The following is a 19,607-nucleotide window of genomic DNA, read 5'->3' on the forward strand; positions in this document are numbered from 1 at the left end:
ATACAGAGAGGCCTGGAGAGACTTACATCAATTGATGCTGAGTGAAATGAGCAGAACCAGAAGATCACTGTACACTTCAACAACAATACTGTATGAGGATGTATTCTGATGGAAGTGGAAATCTTCAACATAAAGAAGATCCAACTCACTTCCAGTTGATCAATGATGGACAGAGGTAGCTACAACCAGAGAAGAAACACTGGGAAGTGAATGTAAATTGTTAGCACTAATATCTGTCTGCCCAGGTTACATGTACCTTCGGAATCTAATGTTTATTGTGCAACAAGAAAATGGTATTTACACACATGTATTATATCTAGGTTATATTGTAACACATGTAAAATTTATGGGATTGCCTGTCATCGGGGGGAGGGAGTAGAGGGAGGGGGGGGATAATTTGGAAAAAGGAATACAAGGGATAATATTATAAAATAAAATAAATAAATAAATACTAAAAAAAAAAAAAAAAAAAAGAATTATGTGACTTGTCCAGGGTCACCATTTGAATCAGAAGCAGATCTTAACCTTGTTCAAGAGGAAGGCCCTTATCATTTCTTCAACCCATATTATTCCTGAGGAGAAGCCTGATCTAATTTAAAATGTGGTTTCTATTTAATGTGTGATTTATTCATATGATTAGTTAATAATTAATATTAAAATAATAATTAATAATTACATTTAGGTATCTATACAGTCATATATATCTATATCTATTTCTATATATAATGCTAAGTTAAAATACAGTCTGAAAAATCCTTATGAACAGTTTAGTAGTTCTCCAATTTTTATTTGACTTAAACACCATTACACACCATGACATAATGCCTCCTAGAATTTGTTGTTCTTGAGATCCTGACCCCTAAGTCTTATGTCACTAGAACAAATAGTATTTTTATGAGCACTATTCCCATTTTTCAGATAAGAAGGTTAAGTCAGGAGAGCATTGACCAAATCTCTCCGAAATGGTAGTTTTAGGCTTAATAATCCTCCAAATAACTTTGTTGCATCATCAATGATGTCCTCACCACATTGGGGTGTGTATTTTGGAAATAAACATAATGGTAACTATTTAATCAATCACCTGTAGAATGTTTACCCATTTTGCTAGCCATTCTGGAACTTTAAAATTTGTTCAGGTAGTTAATCTGTACATATAGTTAATTTAATTTTAAAAATATTTAATATAAGCAAAATTAAGGCAGTTTGGGATAGTGAAGATGGTTCCCAGAATTAAAAGTCCTAGGTTTAAGCCTTGCCTCTTGATAATACATTAACTTAAAGGTCATCCACAGCATCCCATTACCAATTGTCTTGCCACAGTACTTCAATGACTCTGGAAGAGAAAGTGAGACTGATGGCTTTGCCCAACTCTGCTTCATTTAAACTCAATTTATTTGTAAATCAAGAAAGCGATTGGTCCTTTTCAAGAACAAAGGATGAAGGAACAACAGTTGTGTCACTGGACAAATTACTTAAACTCTTGGTGTTCTGAGCAGTTGTTTAAATCTTTAAATTACAGGGAAGTTGCTGCTATGCCCTTTTCTTAACTTTCTACCCTGATGAAATCACAGATCTAAGCTAGGAGTTTTCACTGCAGGTCCACACACCCCTAAGTGGTTCTTGGATGGATTTCAGGGGATCCATATGAGGATGAAGAAAAAAAATACAACTTAATTTGTTTGGTTTTCTTGTCATCCTATGTATTTTATACATTTTAAAACATTATTCTAAGAAGGGATCCATACGTTTTATTCACTAAAGTGATATACAACCCTAAAATGATGAAGAACCCCTTGTCTCAGCTTTTAAAAAGTCCAAATCATTATGTGTTTTTGTTGACTCACTTAAATGCTTTTGTTTGCTACAGGGAAGCAAGGATTCAATGTGGAGAAGGATTAAGAGGAAATATCTGTGATATAAAAGCAAGTGACAAGAACAAGTAAAAATAGCCCCGCCATACCAGGTGCTGGGGAGCCAAGAACAAAAATAAAATCCATAGTTCCCTCAAGGTGCCTACATTTAATAGATGGATAGGGGTTGGGTGTGGGAACAGAACAGGCACACAGATCAATAAGTAGAAGGTAATTTGAGAGTAAGAAAGTACTAACTAAGCAGGAGAGAAGATAGGACTCTAAGAAGGTCAAACCTAAGATAAGCCTTGAGGAAAGTTAAAGAGGAGGGAGCACATTGCAGACGTGGGGGAATAGCTTGAGCAAATGTCCAGAAGGAAGAGATGGCTCTTTGAGTTAGAGAGCAGCTACTAATTCAGTTTCTCCAGAACATAAAATACAAGTGTGAAGGGTAGTAATATGATTCCAAGGCCAGAAATGTACATCAGAGACAGATTGCTTCCAATATGAAATAATAGCGAACATTATTGAGACTATATGGAGAATGAGTAATTGTGACGGACTGTCAGGAATATGCTGCTAAATGTTGGAAAATTGGGTCTTGGGGAAAAAAAAAAATATATATATATATATATATATATACACACACAATATATATGTGTGTGAGCACACACACATACATATATATGTATTTATATATGTATATGTATATATGTGTGTGTATATATGTTCCAAGACAATTTTAAACTTAATCTATATTATTAACATTTTCTTCATTAACTAGACAATCATGAAAATGATAAAACAAGCCCTGATTTGTAAGATTGACTGATTATGAGGTGTCCATGCTCATACTGTAAATGTAAATAATCAACTGTCTCAAGTCAGTATAAGCTAACTCTAGTACATCCCTGGGCTTATAAGTGCTATTGAGATTCAGTGACTTCTAGAGTAATCAGGAGAGGTTTAATGGAAGGAATGAGAATTGCAATGGCCTTGGAAACAGTCTTGGGATTTGGAAGGATGGAAAATAAAGAGAGACCATTCTAGATAATGGAAACAAAGATGAAGATTTAGTGGTATAATTGGGCATTTTCATGGGATGGTTAAAAGATTGGTTCAAGTAGAGAAGATGCATGTGTCTTTTTAAACAGAAATAAGAAAGAGGCAAACAGCAACTTACACAGAGCTTGCACTTTTATAAGCTTCGTGGGTTTGGGGATTAGGACAATAGAACATAGACAGCATGGCATTAATTGTTGGCTTCTGAGGCCTTTAGTCCAAATTTCGGTTTTTCATGTCTAAGTTTTTCCAAGAGGGCTAAATGATACCATCTGTAATATTGGTAGGGGAGAGAGTAAAGTGGGGGGGAGTGACGGGGAGGATAGAAGGAAAGAATGAGAGAGACAGTGAGAACAGAAGAGAGAGAAAATAGAATCTCTGAGACATGGAAGAGTATTTGACCTATAACTTGTGCCCATGAAAGACAGAAACTTCTGTCATGTCACTGACACATAGACTCTATGGTCAAATAAGCAGCTTTTGCTGTCCCACCTTCCCCTATTTCCCAAATGCTGCTAGAAGCAGGGGAGCTGTTTCTAAAGTGACAGCAGAAAGTTCTTTTTTATGGTATAGATTGAATCTTTATTGGAATATAAGAACTTGTTGGTCTGTACCTTTTTTTAATAGTAGCTTTTTATTTTATATATATATATATATATATATATATATATATATATATATATATATATATATATATATATATATATATATATATATATATTTATATATATATATATATATATATATAAAGAGTTTCCAACATTCACCCTTGCAACACTTTGTGTTCCAAATTTTTCTCCCTTCCTTTCTCCACTCCCTCCCCTAGACAGCAAATAATACAGTATATGTTAAACATATGCAATGCTTCTCTATATATGGTCACATATATCTTGCTGCACAAGGAAAAATCAGATCAAAAAGGGAAGAATATTTTTTTAAATTTTATTCATTTATATTTTTTGATAGTATTTATGCAATGAGTAATTTTTAAAACATTATCCCTTGTATTCATTTTTCCAAATTATCCCCTCCCTCCCTTTACTCCCTCCCCTTGATGACAGGCAATCTCATACATTTTACATGTGTTACAATATAACCTAGATACAATATATGTGTGTAAATACCATTTTCTTGTTGCACATTAAGTATTAGATTCCGAAGGTGTAAGTAACCTGGGTAGATAGACAGTAGTGCTAACAGTTTACATTTACTTCCCAGTGTTCCTTCTCTGGGTATAGTTGTTTCTGTCCATCATTGATCAACTGGAAGTGAGTTGGATCTTCTTTATGTTGAAGATATCCACTTCCATCAGAATACATCTTCATACAACACTCAAGTGTACAGCGATCTTCTGGTTCTATTCATTTCACTCAGCATCAGTTGATGTAAGTCTCTCCAAGCCTCTCTGTATTTCTCCTGTTGGTCATTTCTTACAGAGCAATAATATTCCATAACCTTCATATACCATAATTTACCCAACCATTCTCCAATTGATGGACATCCATTCATCTTCCAGTTTCTAGCCACTACGAAAAGAGCTGCCACAAACATTTTGGCACATACAGGTCCCTTTCCCCTCCTCAGTATTTCTTTGGGATATAAGCCCAATAGCAGCAATGCTGAATCAAAAGGTATACACAGTTTGATAACTTTTTGGGCATAGTTCCAATTGCTCTCCAGAATGGTTGGATTCTTTCACAACTCCACCAACAATGTATCAGTGTCCCAGTTTTCCCACATCCCCTCCAACATTCATCATTATTTGTTCCTGTCATCTTAGCCAATCTGACAGGTGTGTAGTGGTATCTCAGAGTTGTCTTAATTTGCATTTTTCTGATCAGTAGTGATTTGGAACATTCTTTCATATGAGCGGATATAATTTCAATTTCATCATCTGAGAATTGTCTGTTCATATCCTTTGACCATTTATCAATTGGAGAATGGTTTGATTTCTTATAAATTAGAGTCAGTTCTCTATATATTTTGGAAATGAGACCTTTATCAGAACCTTTAACTTTAAAAATATTTTCCCAATTTGTAACTTCCCTTCTAATCTTGTTTTCATTAGTATTGTTTGTACAGAAACTTTCAAAAAGGGAAAATATTAGAAAGAAAACAAAAAGCAAGTGAACAACATCAAAAAGAGTAAAAACGATATGTTGTAATCCACACTCAATTCCTATAGTTTTCTCTCTGGGTGAGGATGGCTTTCTCCATCACAAGATCATGGGTACTGGCCTGAATCATATCATTGTTGGAAAGAGCCAAGTCCATCAGAATTGATCATTGTATAATCTTGTTGTTGACATGAACAATGATTTCCCGGTTCTGCTCACTTCCCTTAACATCAATTCATCTAAGTCTCTCCAGGACTTTCTGAAATCATCCCAGCAGAAATTTTTTTAGAAACCACTCTAGGACAAAAGTGATACAAATCTATGCTGGTTCTTCAGGGATTTTTGTCACCAAATAGAGCGATCTAAAAGACTTGGTATTTTGAAAAGAAGGGAAGTCAAAATCTTAGGATTCATATTAGTCTGTTGGTGACATACATAACTGTTCAAAGCTAACGTATTTATTCCCCAGTAACTTCATTTGTAAAATGAAGGGATCAGACTCAATGATATCTAAGGTTACTTCCAGCTCAATAATCCTATTTTCCTTTCTCTGATTTCCTATGGACTTAACAGTGAAGCAATTATATACTATAATGTATTCATTAAATGAATTTGTCTCCCCATTTAGGGGAAGGACCATGCTTTTACATGTCATGTATTCCCCACCACAAATAGTTCATATAGTAAGCACATAATAAGCCCCTATTGATTAAGTCATTCACATTTACTTGACTACATCATTGTTTTTTATTTGTGAATGACAAGGGGAAGGATCAATAAATATGAGTCCTAATATCCAAATGTTCAGCCAAGCTGTCAGAATGAAGCTCTCAAGTCTTGGCAATGGTTTATAGAAGAGATTCGTGGTTTGCTGACCTCTTAGTGTTGAATTTATAGAGAACTTAACTAGATTAGCCAGAACAGCTTGAAACACACTTTCCCATCCCCATGTAATCTAGTGAGACACAGCACGTTTACCAGAAATGCCCTGGTTGCCTTCTGGGCACTACTTAAGTCCACAAAGTATGGATTAAATTTTATTTTTTTATTTTATCCTTTAAGAATATTTTATTTTTCCAAATGTAAAGATAGTTTTCAATATTCATTTTTAACACTTTGTGTTCTAATTTTTTCCCTCCCTCTCTTACCTCCTCCCTCCTCAAGATAGCAAGCAATTGATATAGGTTAAATATATGCAATTCTTTTAAACATAGTTCTGTATTTGTCATGCTTCCAAAAGGAAAAATAAACATGAGAAAAAAAAGCCAAACAAAAATTGAAAACACAATGCTTTGAATCTAAATTCAGTCTCTATAATTCTCTTTCTGGATGCAGATGGCATTTTCCATACCAGTGTATTGGAATAGCTTTGAATCACCACTTTGTTGAGAAGAGCCAATGGACTACATTTTAGCTTGATTACATTGATACTCTATCTCATGGCCTTTAAGTAAAGATAGATGGGTCTTGAGCCTCAAGGTGGCCACCGAAGAGTACAACTAGCAGGAGAGCAAAAGTGGTGTTTTTGAATATTACTTTGTTTTAATGTATGTATTTTAATGCTGTAAATATAATTTTCCATGTCCTTTATGCATTTATTTTGTGATAATCATATAATAATCACATCATAATATATGTACTACAAAGCCTCTGGTACATAGTATTGGCCAGACTACAAATCTTATATATTTTTTCTTTTTGTTCTGTCTCTTAAGAAACCTTTATTCTTATTCTTAATGATCACCCGTCACTCTTTATTATATTCTTTCTGAAAACATGAGGTTCAATGGATGCTGCCTTAGTCCTATTGAAAAGAAGGAAAAAGAAAAAGAAAAAAGAAAGAAAGGAAGGAAGGAAGGAAGGAAGGAAGGAAGGAAGGAAGGAAGGAAGGAAGGAAGGAAGGAAGGAAGGAAGGAAGGAAGGAAAGGAGAGAGGGAGGGAGGGAGGAAGGAAAAAAGAAAGAGAAAGAAAAACAAAAAGAAAGCTCAGCAAAGGTCAATGTGTATTTGGAAACCATCAACTCTTCCCTCATTACAGGTATGGGTTACAAGTTTAGCTTAAAATTTTATATGAATCTTATATAAGGCAACCATTTTCATGTGCTTTTAAAACAGTTCATTTCTTAATTCATAGAATCAGGAAATTCCAGTTGGAGGGGTTTTTTTTTGTTCAGTTATTTCAATTGTGTCTTACTCTTCATGATCTCCTTTGGGGATTTCTTGGCAAAAATACTGAAGGGAATTACCCTTTCCTTATTCAGCTCATTTTACAGATGAAGAAACTGAGGAAAACAGAGTTAAGTGAATTATGCAGGGTCATATAGCTAGGAAATGTCTGAGGCCAGATTTGAACTCATGAAAATGAACTTTCCTGCCTTCAGGCATTCTATTCACTAAGTCACCTAGTGATCCAAGTGAAAGGGTATTCAGAGGTTATCCAGACAGATAAATTTTTTCCCTGAGGACCTCTTTTTGGCAGAGAAACTTTTGTGTGACTCCGCGTATAGAGGCATATAAAAATAGGTGTACAAATTAAACATTTACTAATAATAAATCATAAAGAAATGTATTTTAAAACAATTCTTTGGTATACCTATACTTTTATCATTTATTAAAGATGGAAGCAAATTTGCATACTAATGAAATGGATATGCTTGTTCATTTTTACAGAAAGAATTAAATCTTGGCAGAATATTTGATACCTTTACATTTGCCAAATTTTTCAGGATTCCCTACATTCAGTTACAATCCCACATGGGGTAACATCCTACAGTTTAAGAAGCTTTGATTTAGACCAGTCCTTCAATTCAATTCAATTCAATTCAATTCAATCTAAACAAGACACAAGTGCCTTATAATAGTGGGGGGAGGGATGGGGTATGACATACCCTAAATCATAATAAAAAAGATGACAAGACATAGAACACAAGAGTCTCCAAATTAACACCTATAGGGCAAAAGAGAGATGATAAGCATATGAAGAACTGGAAAGAATAGAATGTCATCAGTGAAATAAATGATAGAAAGAGAAGCTGTTCAAAAGTGAGGATAAAGGACAAAAGAAGTCAGAAGTCTCCAGGCCTGGAGAAAATGACAAGGTAATCTAGCATATTGGATGTTCCATATTGAATCCATGTTTGCACCTGAACAAAAAGTCCATGAACAGGATGGGCAGGGATGGATTATGAGGTACAGGACTCACATCTCCAAATCAAAGAGATTGCAGATCCATCTATTTAAATAATAGAATATTTGAGAAGTATCTCAAATCTCTAAGATGTAAAGACCTGGATTTGAATCTTGGGACTGTGTGGGATATAGAAGACTCTTACCCAAAATGACTACTCAGAGATAACTCAAAATAGAAAGGAGAAAGGTTGCTTCTTAAACCTCTGGAGGATGAGCCATCCCATCACAAGATAAGGGAAAGAGAAAGCTCATGGTAGAAGGGCTAAAGAAGTAGTAAAGATACACAGCTTTTATACAAGAGATTACATCATAACTAAGAGAGCATTAAGAAGGGGAGGGCATCTAATTAGTTGTTGCTATCTGAAGAGGTTGGAATGGAAGGCTTCTGTTTCCCCCAAATCACCTGATTTCTAGGAAACAAAATCAGGCCTTCAGGCTTCAGATAATTAAGCAGACAGTGGTCAAGCTAATGGACTAAATATCAATAAATGTCAAATACTGATAAATGTCATCAGCTCAGGTTAAGTAAATGTGTTTATAGCTGGCCAAGGCTCAAATAAATATGGGCCAGCACATATTATACAGGTCATAGAGGAAACACAGAAATAATGAAACTAAAATACAGAAAAAAATTCACATATTCCTGTAAGTTCTTCACCTTATCTCTCTATTCCACACAGGACTGTTATTTACCAGAGGCAGCTGGGTGGTACAGTGGAATGAGTGCTTGATTTGCGATCAGGAAGTTCAAATCCAGCCTTAGATACTTTCTACCTACCTGACTCAGGGCAAGACCTTTACGCTTCTCTGCCTCAATTTCCCCAACTGTAAAATGGAAATGATTTAATAATACCTATTTTTTAGGGTTATTGTGAGGAAAAAATGAGATAAAGAGCATTACAAGTCCTAAAGCACTGCTTTTATTATGTCTACTTTTATGACTATGAGCAAGTAATTTTGGGGGGCCTCTGAGAGGATTGGAGTAATTTCTAAAGTTCATTCTAGGTTCAAATTAAGGATCCAAAGTACAATTCTACCCCACCTCAACTACCCTGAGACAGTTCTCTGAGATTAAGTTAAATTACTGTTAAAGTCTTACTATAATTAATAGAATACTATACTATAATTAATAGAATATGGTTTAGGCAATATCTTGTATTTATATCCAGTGTCTGGAATTGAAAAAATAATTGTTGAATTGAATTTTGCCCATACTTTTCTCTTAATTTATACTTTTCTGATTAAAAAAAGTGTCTCCTTTCCATTTTTTCTCATCTGTAAAAGAAACTAAATTGTCATGGCTTAGGAAAGGTCTATGGAATTGGGGTCTGGAAATCTGGATCCTAAGTTTACATTTCTTAGCTATGTAACCATAAACAAACCATTTAATTTCTCAAGATTTTAGTTTCCTAATCTGTAAAACAAACAGATTGATTTTATTGGCCTCTAATATTCCTTCCTGCTATATAATTCTGTGCTTTATGATTTTCCACTTTCAATTCACACAATTTCTTTCAAAGAAGAAGCAGATCACAGGATATATTTCTATATATATTATGGTAAAAGAAATCCTCCTTATCATTCCCATTACTCACTTCCCTCTCAGCACAGAGACATCCATCTCTTTGGGCCTTTTGATGATATTCAATCTTTGACTATCCTCATATTCAAATTATTTAGACTCTGACCCAGAAATTTTGAAAAGGTTTTAATAATTGGCTAAGAGAGTTAATAGATCTCAGCAATAGGCTGTCAATGTTGTCTGTTTTATAATTGTTGCATTTCTAACTCACTCAGCTCAGGTTACATCTCTTTTAAAACTTCCTGATTACTTCAACTTTAATTGTCCTCTTCTCAATTCCTATGGCACTTATAGTCAATATTTCAAAATTAGGTTCTCAGTTCTATAAAATGTGTCACTATTAATTCCTTTTCCATTTTCACTCCTTGCTCTGTAGACCTCTTCTCCATGCCTAGAAAATTTTCATCCTGGAAATTTTTTTTTTCAATTCTTTAACTTTTTATTTTTTTATTTTTGAGTTCTGGGATGGTTCTGGGAAGATGGTGGAGTTGGTTGGTAAATTTCAAGCTCTCTCGATTTCCCCCACAAATAGAATGAATTTGGGTCTCAGGGAGAACGTAGATTGGTGAAAAACTAAGAAGACCAGGAGCAGAACTCGGGTCTTCCTGATACAATCTGAGAAGACCTGAAGAAAGACCCCAGGTTGGGGATTAATCCTGAAGTGCAAACACCTCTAGATAGCTCCAAAGAAATACCAAGTGGGGACTCCTGGGGCTAGCTAAGTGTGACTGGCCCCTCAGCAGGAACCACAAAGACTTTCACCTCCTGGACTGTTTGTCCAGTTGGGGTTTGAGTCCCACTGATTGGGAGGGAATGCCAGGCCCAGCTGTACTGCTAAGACACAGTCCTGAGAGAGAAGAAAGCAGCTAGGAATGCAGAAGCAGTGGGGTGGGAATACAATTGGCTGTGGGCACTTGTGGGGGGGGAGCTCTTGGTTTGGGGTTCCTACTCAGAATGGAGAGTTGAAGGGAAACTTGAGGCACCATTCATCCACCAATTGGAGATAAAAGGAGAAAAAAAGAATAAAATAAATAAGGTGTGCAGCAAAAACCCCCCAAATTTTCAAGGAAGTAAAGAAAAAATGGACATTCATGAATATAATTTCTAATATGTATATATACTTTCTTGATCTGGTAATTTGTTATATATTTTGAATCTTCTTGATGTTCTGTTGGACACATGACAATATTCCCTTTATGTTTTGCTTTATTTTGTTTTGTATTTCTTTTTTTCTTTTTTCTTACTGTTTTTTTGAATAAAATAAATTTTTAAAAAAGTTTTGAGTTCCAGTTTCTATCCTTCCCTCTTCTTCATCCTAAAATGGCAAGCAATCAGATATAGGTTGTATGTATACAATTTTGTAAACTATATCTATATTAATCACTTTGTACAAGAAAACTTGAATAAAATAAAATATGAAAGAAAATGAAAATAGTATGCTTCAGTTTGCATCCAACCAATATCAGTTCTTTCCCTGGAGGAGAGCATGCATCATCATGAGTCCTTTGGGATATCTTGGATCATTGAAATGCTGAGAATAGCCAAGTCATTGATAATTCATCAAACAATATTGCTCCTACTGCGTACATTTTCCTGGTTCTGTTCACTTCACTATATATTAGTTTATGTAAATGTTTCCAGGTTTTTCTGAAATTATCCTGTTTATCATTTCTTGTAGCACATAATATTCTATGACAATCGTATATCATAATATATGGCCAATTGATGGCCTTTCCTTTTGTTTCCAATTCTTAGCCACCACAAAAAGAGCTGTTATAAATATTTTTGTACAAATATGTCCTTTTCCCCTTTTGTATGTGTGTCTTTTGGATACAAATCTAGCAGTGGTATTGCTGGATCAAAGAGTATTATATACAGTTTGGGAATAGTTCCAAATTGCTCTCCAGAATGGTTGGATCAATTCACAACTCCACAAATAGTGCATTAGCGTTTCAGTTTTCCAAATTCCAACATTTTCATTTTTTGACTTATTAGCTAATCTGATAGGGATGAGAGGGTACTTCAGAGTTGTTTTAATCTGCATTTTTTCTAATCAATACTGATTTAAAGGATTTTTTCATATAATTAAAGATAGCTTTAATTTCTTTATCTGGAAATTGCTTATTCATATCATTTGACCATTTATCAATTGAGGAATAAATTGTACTCTTATAAATTTGACTCAGATCTCTATACATTTGAAAATTGAGGCTTTTATCAGAAACACTGGCTATAAAAATTGTTTCCCAGCTTTCTGCTTTCCTTCTAATCTTTGTTGCATTGGTTTTGTTTGTGCAAAAACTTTAATTTTATAAAATCACAATTATCTATTTAACATTTTGTAATGGTCTCTATATTTTCTTTGGTATTAAGTGCTTCCATGCTCTCTTAATTTTCTTATGCTATCACCTCCCTATATGTAAATCATGTGCCTATTTTTGCCATATGTGGTATTTGTGCTGAGATATTGATCTATACCTCATTTCTTCCATACTGTTTTCCAGTTTTCCCATCATTTACTATGATGTAATTTACATTTCTTCTATTTCACTGATCCACTACTCTATTTCTTAGCCAGTACTGACCTTGCCTGAAACCTTACTAGTTGTACTGGACCACTCATGCTATTGCAACAGAGCATCAACTCTACAAAAAAACCTCCTCCTCTTCTTAGTGCCATGAAAATTCAGTGGGCAGAAATTTGCCCAGGCTGCTATGGGAGTGAAAAGTGGTAATAATCTGTGTCAAAAGAGAATTTGATCAGATGAGGGAAGAAAAGAGAGAACTGGGGTAAGAACCATATGTGGGACTGTGTGACATTCCATTAAGCCTGAGGGAGAAAGAGCCCAGAATCCAGCTGGGGCCAATTCTGTTCCACACTGGCCCCTCTCCAAGTTACTTACAGCAGAGATGAAGGCTGATGAACTGTGAATTACCTATTAGGGAGGAAGCTCAGACTAGATTGAGATCTAACAACCAGGAAAACTAGGGAAGTTCCCTATTAAAAAGGAGGAAATCAGCAAGCAAGAAGGGGTAAAAGATGGAAATTATCAAAGATCTCAGGAGGAAGAAAACAATTAAAAGATTTGAATATGAACTAACCCATAGGGAAGATAATAAAACAGAATGGAAAATGACCTCTAATTCAGGGAAGAATTTAAGCATCTATGAATTAGTATTATATGACAAAGGAAAATGATTCAACATCTGACTCATTGGAGGACCCAGGAGATTCCCAAGAGAACATGGAACTATGGCAGGATATTCCTGAAAGGTTTACAAAAGAAATGAGTAGTGAAAACAGTATTTATGGTTGTACAACAACCATAATTAGCAGAAGAGAAAAATGAATCCATGGTTGAAATGTCTCATCAAAGAAACAACTGATAGAGAATGCAAAGACACAGAAATGAAGGACAATCTGGAAGAAGAGAAGCAAAAAAGCAATAATATTAAACAAAAGCAGACTTTCAATACAAGCAAAAAACATCATAATCTCAAAGACAGGCTGCAGAAACAACGTAAGAACTGTAAGTCTCCTACAAGAACACAAAAAAGTTAAAACAAACATACTGGAATGGATGTATCCACAAAGATGTTCTCCTTTCCTAGGATGTTAGGAGGATAGAAACTTATTCCAATGGTTGTGGTATTTTTCTGGAATTTCTCTTTTGGAATTGACTTTGGAGGCAGTTCATAGGAAATCTCTTATTTACAAGCACCCAACTTAAAAGCATCCCCATAATTAAGGACAACTTACTTTGAGGCAGCCTTTTTACTTTGGGACAGTTCTGATTGTTAATAAGTTTCAGCCTCAATGAACTTCTGCCGCTTCAATCCATTATTCATAGCTCTGCCCACAGATTGTCTCATGCCTTTTCTGCAGACATACTTAATATAATTTAAAATAGCTATCAGGTCTTCTTCTTGGACTCAATACTGAATCTTCTCTACACTAAACATAGTTTAATTAGTATTCATCAATTGTTACTCATCTCATGTCATAAACTCAAGACCCTTCTCCATCTAGTCTTCCTTGGAATTCTCTTGAACTCATCATCTCCCTCCCCCAAGTTGTGTTAAGTTTCTTAAAGACCAAGATTCCTGGTAAATCATAAGTACATTTTTAAAAATTGCTGTTATTTTTTTGTGCTATCTAAAATGTGGCACCCAGAATACAAAATTCTATATAGTAACAGCACACCACCTCAGATGTTTTCTGACTAGGGCAAAGTACAGTGGAAACACACAATCCAAATATTGCATCAGCATTTTTTTGGCTGCCATATCTCAGAAATTAGGTTGTAATTCCCTGAAATCTCCAGAGCAAAGGTCCCTGCTTTTCTTAAAAGTCATTTTTTTTTTCACTAAAAAGGGTAAGGAGGGTATAATTCCTGGAATCCACATTTATAATTTAGAACTACATATTGTAAGTGGAAATTAAGTTATAAAATACAGTGACATTATAGTTACCTAAACTTTTATGGGTTAGCCTGGGAATCTAGTTATTCTTTATAGCAGTATGTGAAATGTGCTGAGTTCCAATTGAAAATAAACTTTCAGAACACAATAGGTTTATAAGGTAGGAATTCATGTTTTTAGAATTATATCCCTCCCTACAGACTTATAAGTACATGGAGTAGTTGTATTTCTTTTGGATTCTTACATTATTTAGCCCAATGGTGAGCACATGGAAGTTAAAATCTAAAATACTGCGTTCAGTACTGGGTGTCACATTGTAGGAAACACAACTAAAACCAGAATTATATTAGATGTCTAGGGGACATTATAGAGATATTTCAGAGCCTGGAATCAGAAAGAACTTACTTCAAATAGGTCTTCAGATACTAGTTATGTGAGCCTGGACAAATCACTTAAACTCTCCGGAGGTTAAGTCTGATTCAGTTTTCTCAGTTGTAAAAGGAAGCTAATAATAGCACAATCCCAATCCCAGGGATTGTTATGAGGATGAAATGAGATAATATTTCTAAAAATGTTTAGCACAGCACCTGGTACATAGGCACTTAATGAATGTTTGTTTCCTTTCTTTCCCCTAAATTCCTGTTAATTGTCCTCTAACCAGTTAACTGGTCAGAATATATATTTAAAAGAGTGGTAACCAAATACTACTTCATTAACTTTCTCAGGGTTTTTTTGTTTTGGGTTTTTTTGCATCATTTATCCAAGAATTGTTTTTTTCTCCCTCATTTTTTAGAATTATTCAACTGCAGAAGATATCTTACCAAGGGAATCTTAAGCATCACAAAATTACAATTTTTGGGAAGTTCTGTATAAGAATAAAGCCTGTATTTTAGTGTAGAGCACTATGCACAATCATTCAGCTAGTCCACTTCTATTTATTAAGCATGTATGTGCCAAGCACTGGAAATATAAAGAATGGCAAAACAAGACAAAACAAAACAGAGCCATTTAAGTGAGAACTTAAATGTGTTGAATTTCTGTGAAACGTTTATTGAAATTGAATTTTAAAAATGTAAATCCTATTCTTAAGTCAGGTTTCCTACTCAAGTTATGAAAATCTCATTCCTACATTAGATTCCTGCTCAGATGTTAAAAAATTATTATTAACTAAACTAAACTAAATTATTAACTAACCAGTAATCAGAAAAGTGTAAATCTTAAAACTCATCATTCAGAAAAGCTAACACCATTGAATACAAGGAGAGTATTATTTTTTTTTACAAAAAAACCACTTTATTATTTTCTGCACTGTTAATGGTACAGATGTAAACTTTAGGGAGTCAGTCACCTGATAATTGCATAACTTTGGGGGAACATAGTTATTAAGCACCTTCAATGTTCTGCATTTTTTAGAATTGACTGTTTTAAAAAAAATTTGAAAAATGTATCTGATAAAATATGAATAAAATGAAGTTATAAAAGTTATACAAAATCATGAAGAACACTTTATATAGAGCTGGATATGTTTTGATAAATATAAATCAAAAGGAATTTCATCTGTAGGATAGGCCTCAAATCAACCCCAACACTACTGGAGGGACCAAAAGGTTCCCCAATCTTGCGCTTCTTGGAGATATATCACTTGCATCACAAAATAAAACTATATTATCATGTTTAAGGAAAGGTTCTCTCCTCATGTGGGTCTGAAGATTCTTCTATAGATGTAGAGAAAGAGAGAAAGGAAAGGGGCCAGGAACTGGCATGAACATAGAAAGGAGATGGTGGGGGTGGGCCATTCCTGGAAAGGAAAAATCACTGAATTATAGAATTGCAGGGTCGGAGTGGACCTCAAGGTTCATTTAGGACATCCCCTACCCAAGGTATGAATCTTGTCTCTATCATCCTCCAAAAATAGTCATTCTGTCTTTGCTTGAAGATTTTCAGTGACAGAAAAACCAATTTGCTATTTTGGTATCATAGCTCAATAAATGTCTTTGTCTCCAAGAGTCCCCTATGAAAGAAAAGCAAATGGCCCCGAGAAGTGTCACACTATAAACCCTTACCAGCCAATACCATTATTAAAAGAAATGTTGAAAATAATTGTTAATATTTTAGGGACCTCAGGGGTAACTAGACCACATGATTCACAGGTTGACAAGTACCATTCCCCTGGCCTAGAATCATGCTCGGGCAACTACAATCATCTCATAATTTTCCCTGCTTACACTTGTTCCCCTGCCCCTCCAAGTTCACCTACACATTAATCTTCTTCAAATACCATTAACTTTTTTCACTTTCTGCTCAGGGGAAGAAATCCCCTCCCCCCACAATATGAAAGCTCCTTTTTGCCTTCAAAAAAAATTTTTAATTCCTTTCCTTGGCATTTGAGGCTTTCTACAACCTGATGCCAAGCTTCCTTTTTAATTTTACTTCCCATTACTTTCTTTTTCCCCTGAGGCAATTGGGATTAAATGACTTGCCCAGGGTCACACAGCTAGCAAGTATTAAATGTCTGAGGTCACATTTGAACTCAGGTCCTCTGACTTCAGGGCTGGTGCTCTGTCCACGGTGTCTCCTAGATGCTCCTCTATGGATTTCCAACTTTACCCCATTTCAAGCTCATCATCCACAAAAGTTCCACTTCCTCTATGAAGTTTTTCCTGAAAAATTTACTCCATTGTCCTCTTTGGACTCCTACAGAGCTTACTATACTATCCATTTGGCACTTGAATGATTATTTTCTATGGCATTGCCAGGGAAAGTATAAGAAAAAGGAGGGTAGGAGGAGAGAGAGACAGAGACAGAGACAGACAGAGACAGAGACAGAGACAGAGAAAGAAAGAGAGAGGGAGAGGGAGGAAGGGAGGGAGGGGAGGAAGAGATTATTCTTTGGCACATGGATCCCTTTACATCAAAACTTTTTTGTTGTTAATGTTAACACATTCTTTTTGCCTCTCCTATTTTTTGTCCAAAGCTACTTTCCTTCTATAGATTTAAAATCCCTGGCCTTTATACCATCAAAACCCCCAACTTTAGAAATTTAGCTTTAGACCCATATTTCTGTTATGGTATTAGTTATGGATCTCTGAAAAGTAGATGATATAAGAATCACATGCTAGCTATTAAAACAGCTTTAAGAAGCATCTTTGAACCAGTCATTGAAAATATCTCAAAAAACCTGGACGTAATCAATCAATAAACATCAATCAAATGCCTGCTATACACTGAGGATAAAAAAGTGGCAAGAGCCCTTTTAATAAGTTTTCATCAATAAAAAAATTAAGAATTAGGTTCTTTAAACCAGTTCAGTTTAGTTTATATTTACAAAGTACCAACTGTCTGTATAGCACAATGATAACAGAGATTTTGCCAAATAAATGAGGAATTGAAGTGTTATAGCCATACATTTCCTGGGATGCCTAAACCATTGAGATGTGCCCAGCAGCACATGCTAAAGAAAAGAGACTATTCATATCTCCCCCCACTACTTCTCATATTCATCTGTCTCCCTTTGAAGCATCATCAATTCACATGAGAAGGAAGGACTCATCCTTCAAGAATGAGAGAATGGAAGCCAAGTAGTGAGTAAGCATACTGCATAAAGCATTTAAAATCAGAGAAATCAAATCAGGGGGAAAGTGGATCTGAGGAGATTTTTAATTATGAGTAAGATTAGTCTGCTAAATGAACCAGGTATGGGAGGAGGAGGAAATGATCTCCATAGCATTCATTCTCTGGCCTTGATACAGAGAACTCTGCAACCCAGGAGTAGAGCGCTTGTATGAAATACTGAGACAAGGAATGAATTGTTGCCTATGAACTCTCTGGGGCTCAGTTTCTCTGTCTGCAAAATGTGAAAGTTGGACCCAAGATCACTTTCCAGCTCTTACATTCTATGTCCTTCACACATTGAATTACTGTTGGGGAGTACACATGGGGAGCTACTTTAGAGACGGTAGTTTTTGGTTTGGCTTGAGAGATATTTACATCTAAATATCACTCTTGTTGCCCTAATATATCCATGTTTAGATTCATTCATTTGGGTTAAAGCCTGCTCTATCTCATGTCCCTTTTAAAATGCTAATATTTATTGGTGGCAGATGACATAAACTCCTCAGCAGACAGTGGAATTCCCAGGGAAATGGAAAAAAAAATAAACATAGACAAGGTTTTCTTTGTCCAGAAGTAAAGAGTAGACCCAAAGGTCTGGCCTCTATAAGATATAGTAGGAAGCCTTTGGCAGCCTGAGAGAACTGAGTTTGTTGGAAGAAGTCTACTAGAGAGGAAGGGTAATGAAACAGAGAAAGAGAGCACCAGGAAGGGAGAAGGGAGGCTGCCACAGAGGAACCTAGCCTACCTCACAATTCTTCCCAAATTGGCTCAGGATGGCTGTGTATCAAGGGGCTGAGACAAAACCCAAAAGCCAGAAAACAGCTGCAGGGCTTCATATATTTCTTCAGGAGCCTCCACCAAGAAGGTTCTTAAGATCTTAGGATACGGATTGAGGCATTCCTATTACAGAGTACACAGGATGAATATTTTTTTAAGTGACAAGGGAACACTGAAGGTCCCTAAGTTGTGTTGGTCATTAGGTCAATTATAACTTGGCTCTGAAAGATTGGTTTCAGTCTGGCCCATGTCAAGGTAGGGTGTTGCAGTTGAAAATATGGTGAATCTAAGTGTCGTTCCTTTATTTTGTTTCCAGTGCATTACTTTCTCTCTATGCAATCAACTCCCAGGGTGTTGTCCGGACATCTACAGGACCTGCTTCCTGGGGTAGCCAAGCAGAGATGAGTACAGCCTCCATTATTCACAGTGCAGTAGTTGTGACCTGTTAAAAGGCAAAAGTGTGTTCATTTTAGCTTCAAGAGAAGTCATTTAAGCTACCCAGACAATAATATTTACAAGATGGCCTTTCTACTGAGGATTTTTTGCTTTTTTGGTTGTTTTTTTTTTTTTTTTTTCTTTGTTTCTATGAATCTCAAGGAGAAGAAAGAAAGAAGGCTGGCACTGAAGTCAGGAAAAACTTGGAAGCGATATACTATAGGTGGTATACTAAAGTATAGTCTAGAGAACCTTGTGGGGTTATCTCTGAAATCCAGAGGATCTACAAATTCAAATTTAGTTTTTCTTTCTAACAAGGTACATAGCTACAAATTCAACCCACATAAACAAAAACTCTTTGGACAGATTCTCAATAATTTTTTAAAAAAAATAATATAAAGAGATACTGAGAACAAAAGTTTGAGAACCATTGGTATAGTGGATAAAATTAGAGGGGCTTCAGTTCAAGTCATGTCTCAGACACAAGCTGTGTGATCCTGGGAAAGTCAATTTCTGCTTTGTCAAATTAAAATGGCTTTAGGAGCTCTGAGTTCTCTTGCAA

General features: G+C 35.4%; 1 protein-coding gene across 1 annotated transcript in view; it reads right to left on the reverse strand.

The window, feature by feature from the left end:
• Positions 1–15,491: 15,491 nt before the first annotated feature.
• NID1 (nidogen 1) overlaps positions 15,492–19,607 on the reverse strand; it is a 108,093-nt gene continuing 103,977 nt past the window's right edge. The window contains exon 20 of the mRNA XM_074262465.1: positions 15,492–19,052. Coding sequence (XP_074118566.1) covers positions 18,931–19,052 — 122 coding nt within the window. The 3' untranslated portion in view covers positions 15,492–18,930. The remainder of the gene's footprint in view (positions 19,053–19,607) is intronic.

Source organism: Sminthopsis crassicaudata, chromosome 4, assembly GCF_048593235.1.
Source record: "Sminthopsis crassicaudata isolate SCR6 chromosome 4, ASM4859323v1, whole genome shotgun sequence".
Classification (NCBI taxonomy): Eukaryota; Metazoa; Chordata; class Mammalia; order Dasyuromorphia; family Dasyuridae; genus Sminthopsis; species Sminthopsis crassicaudata.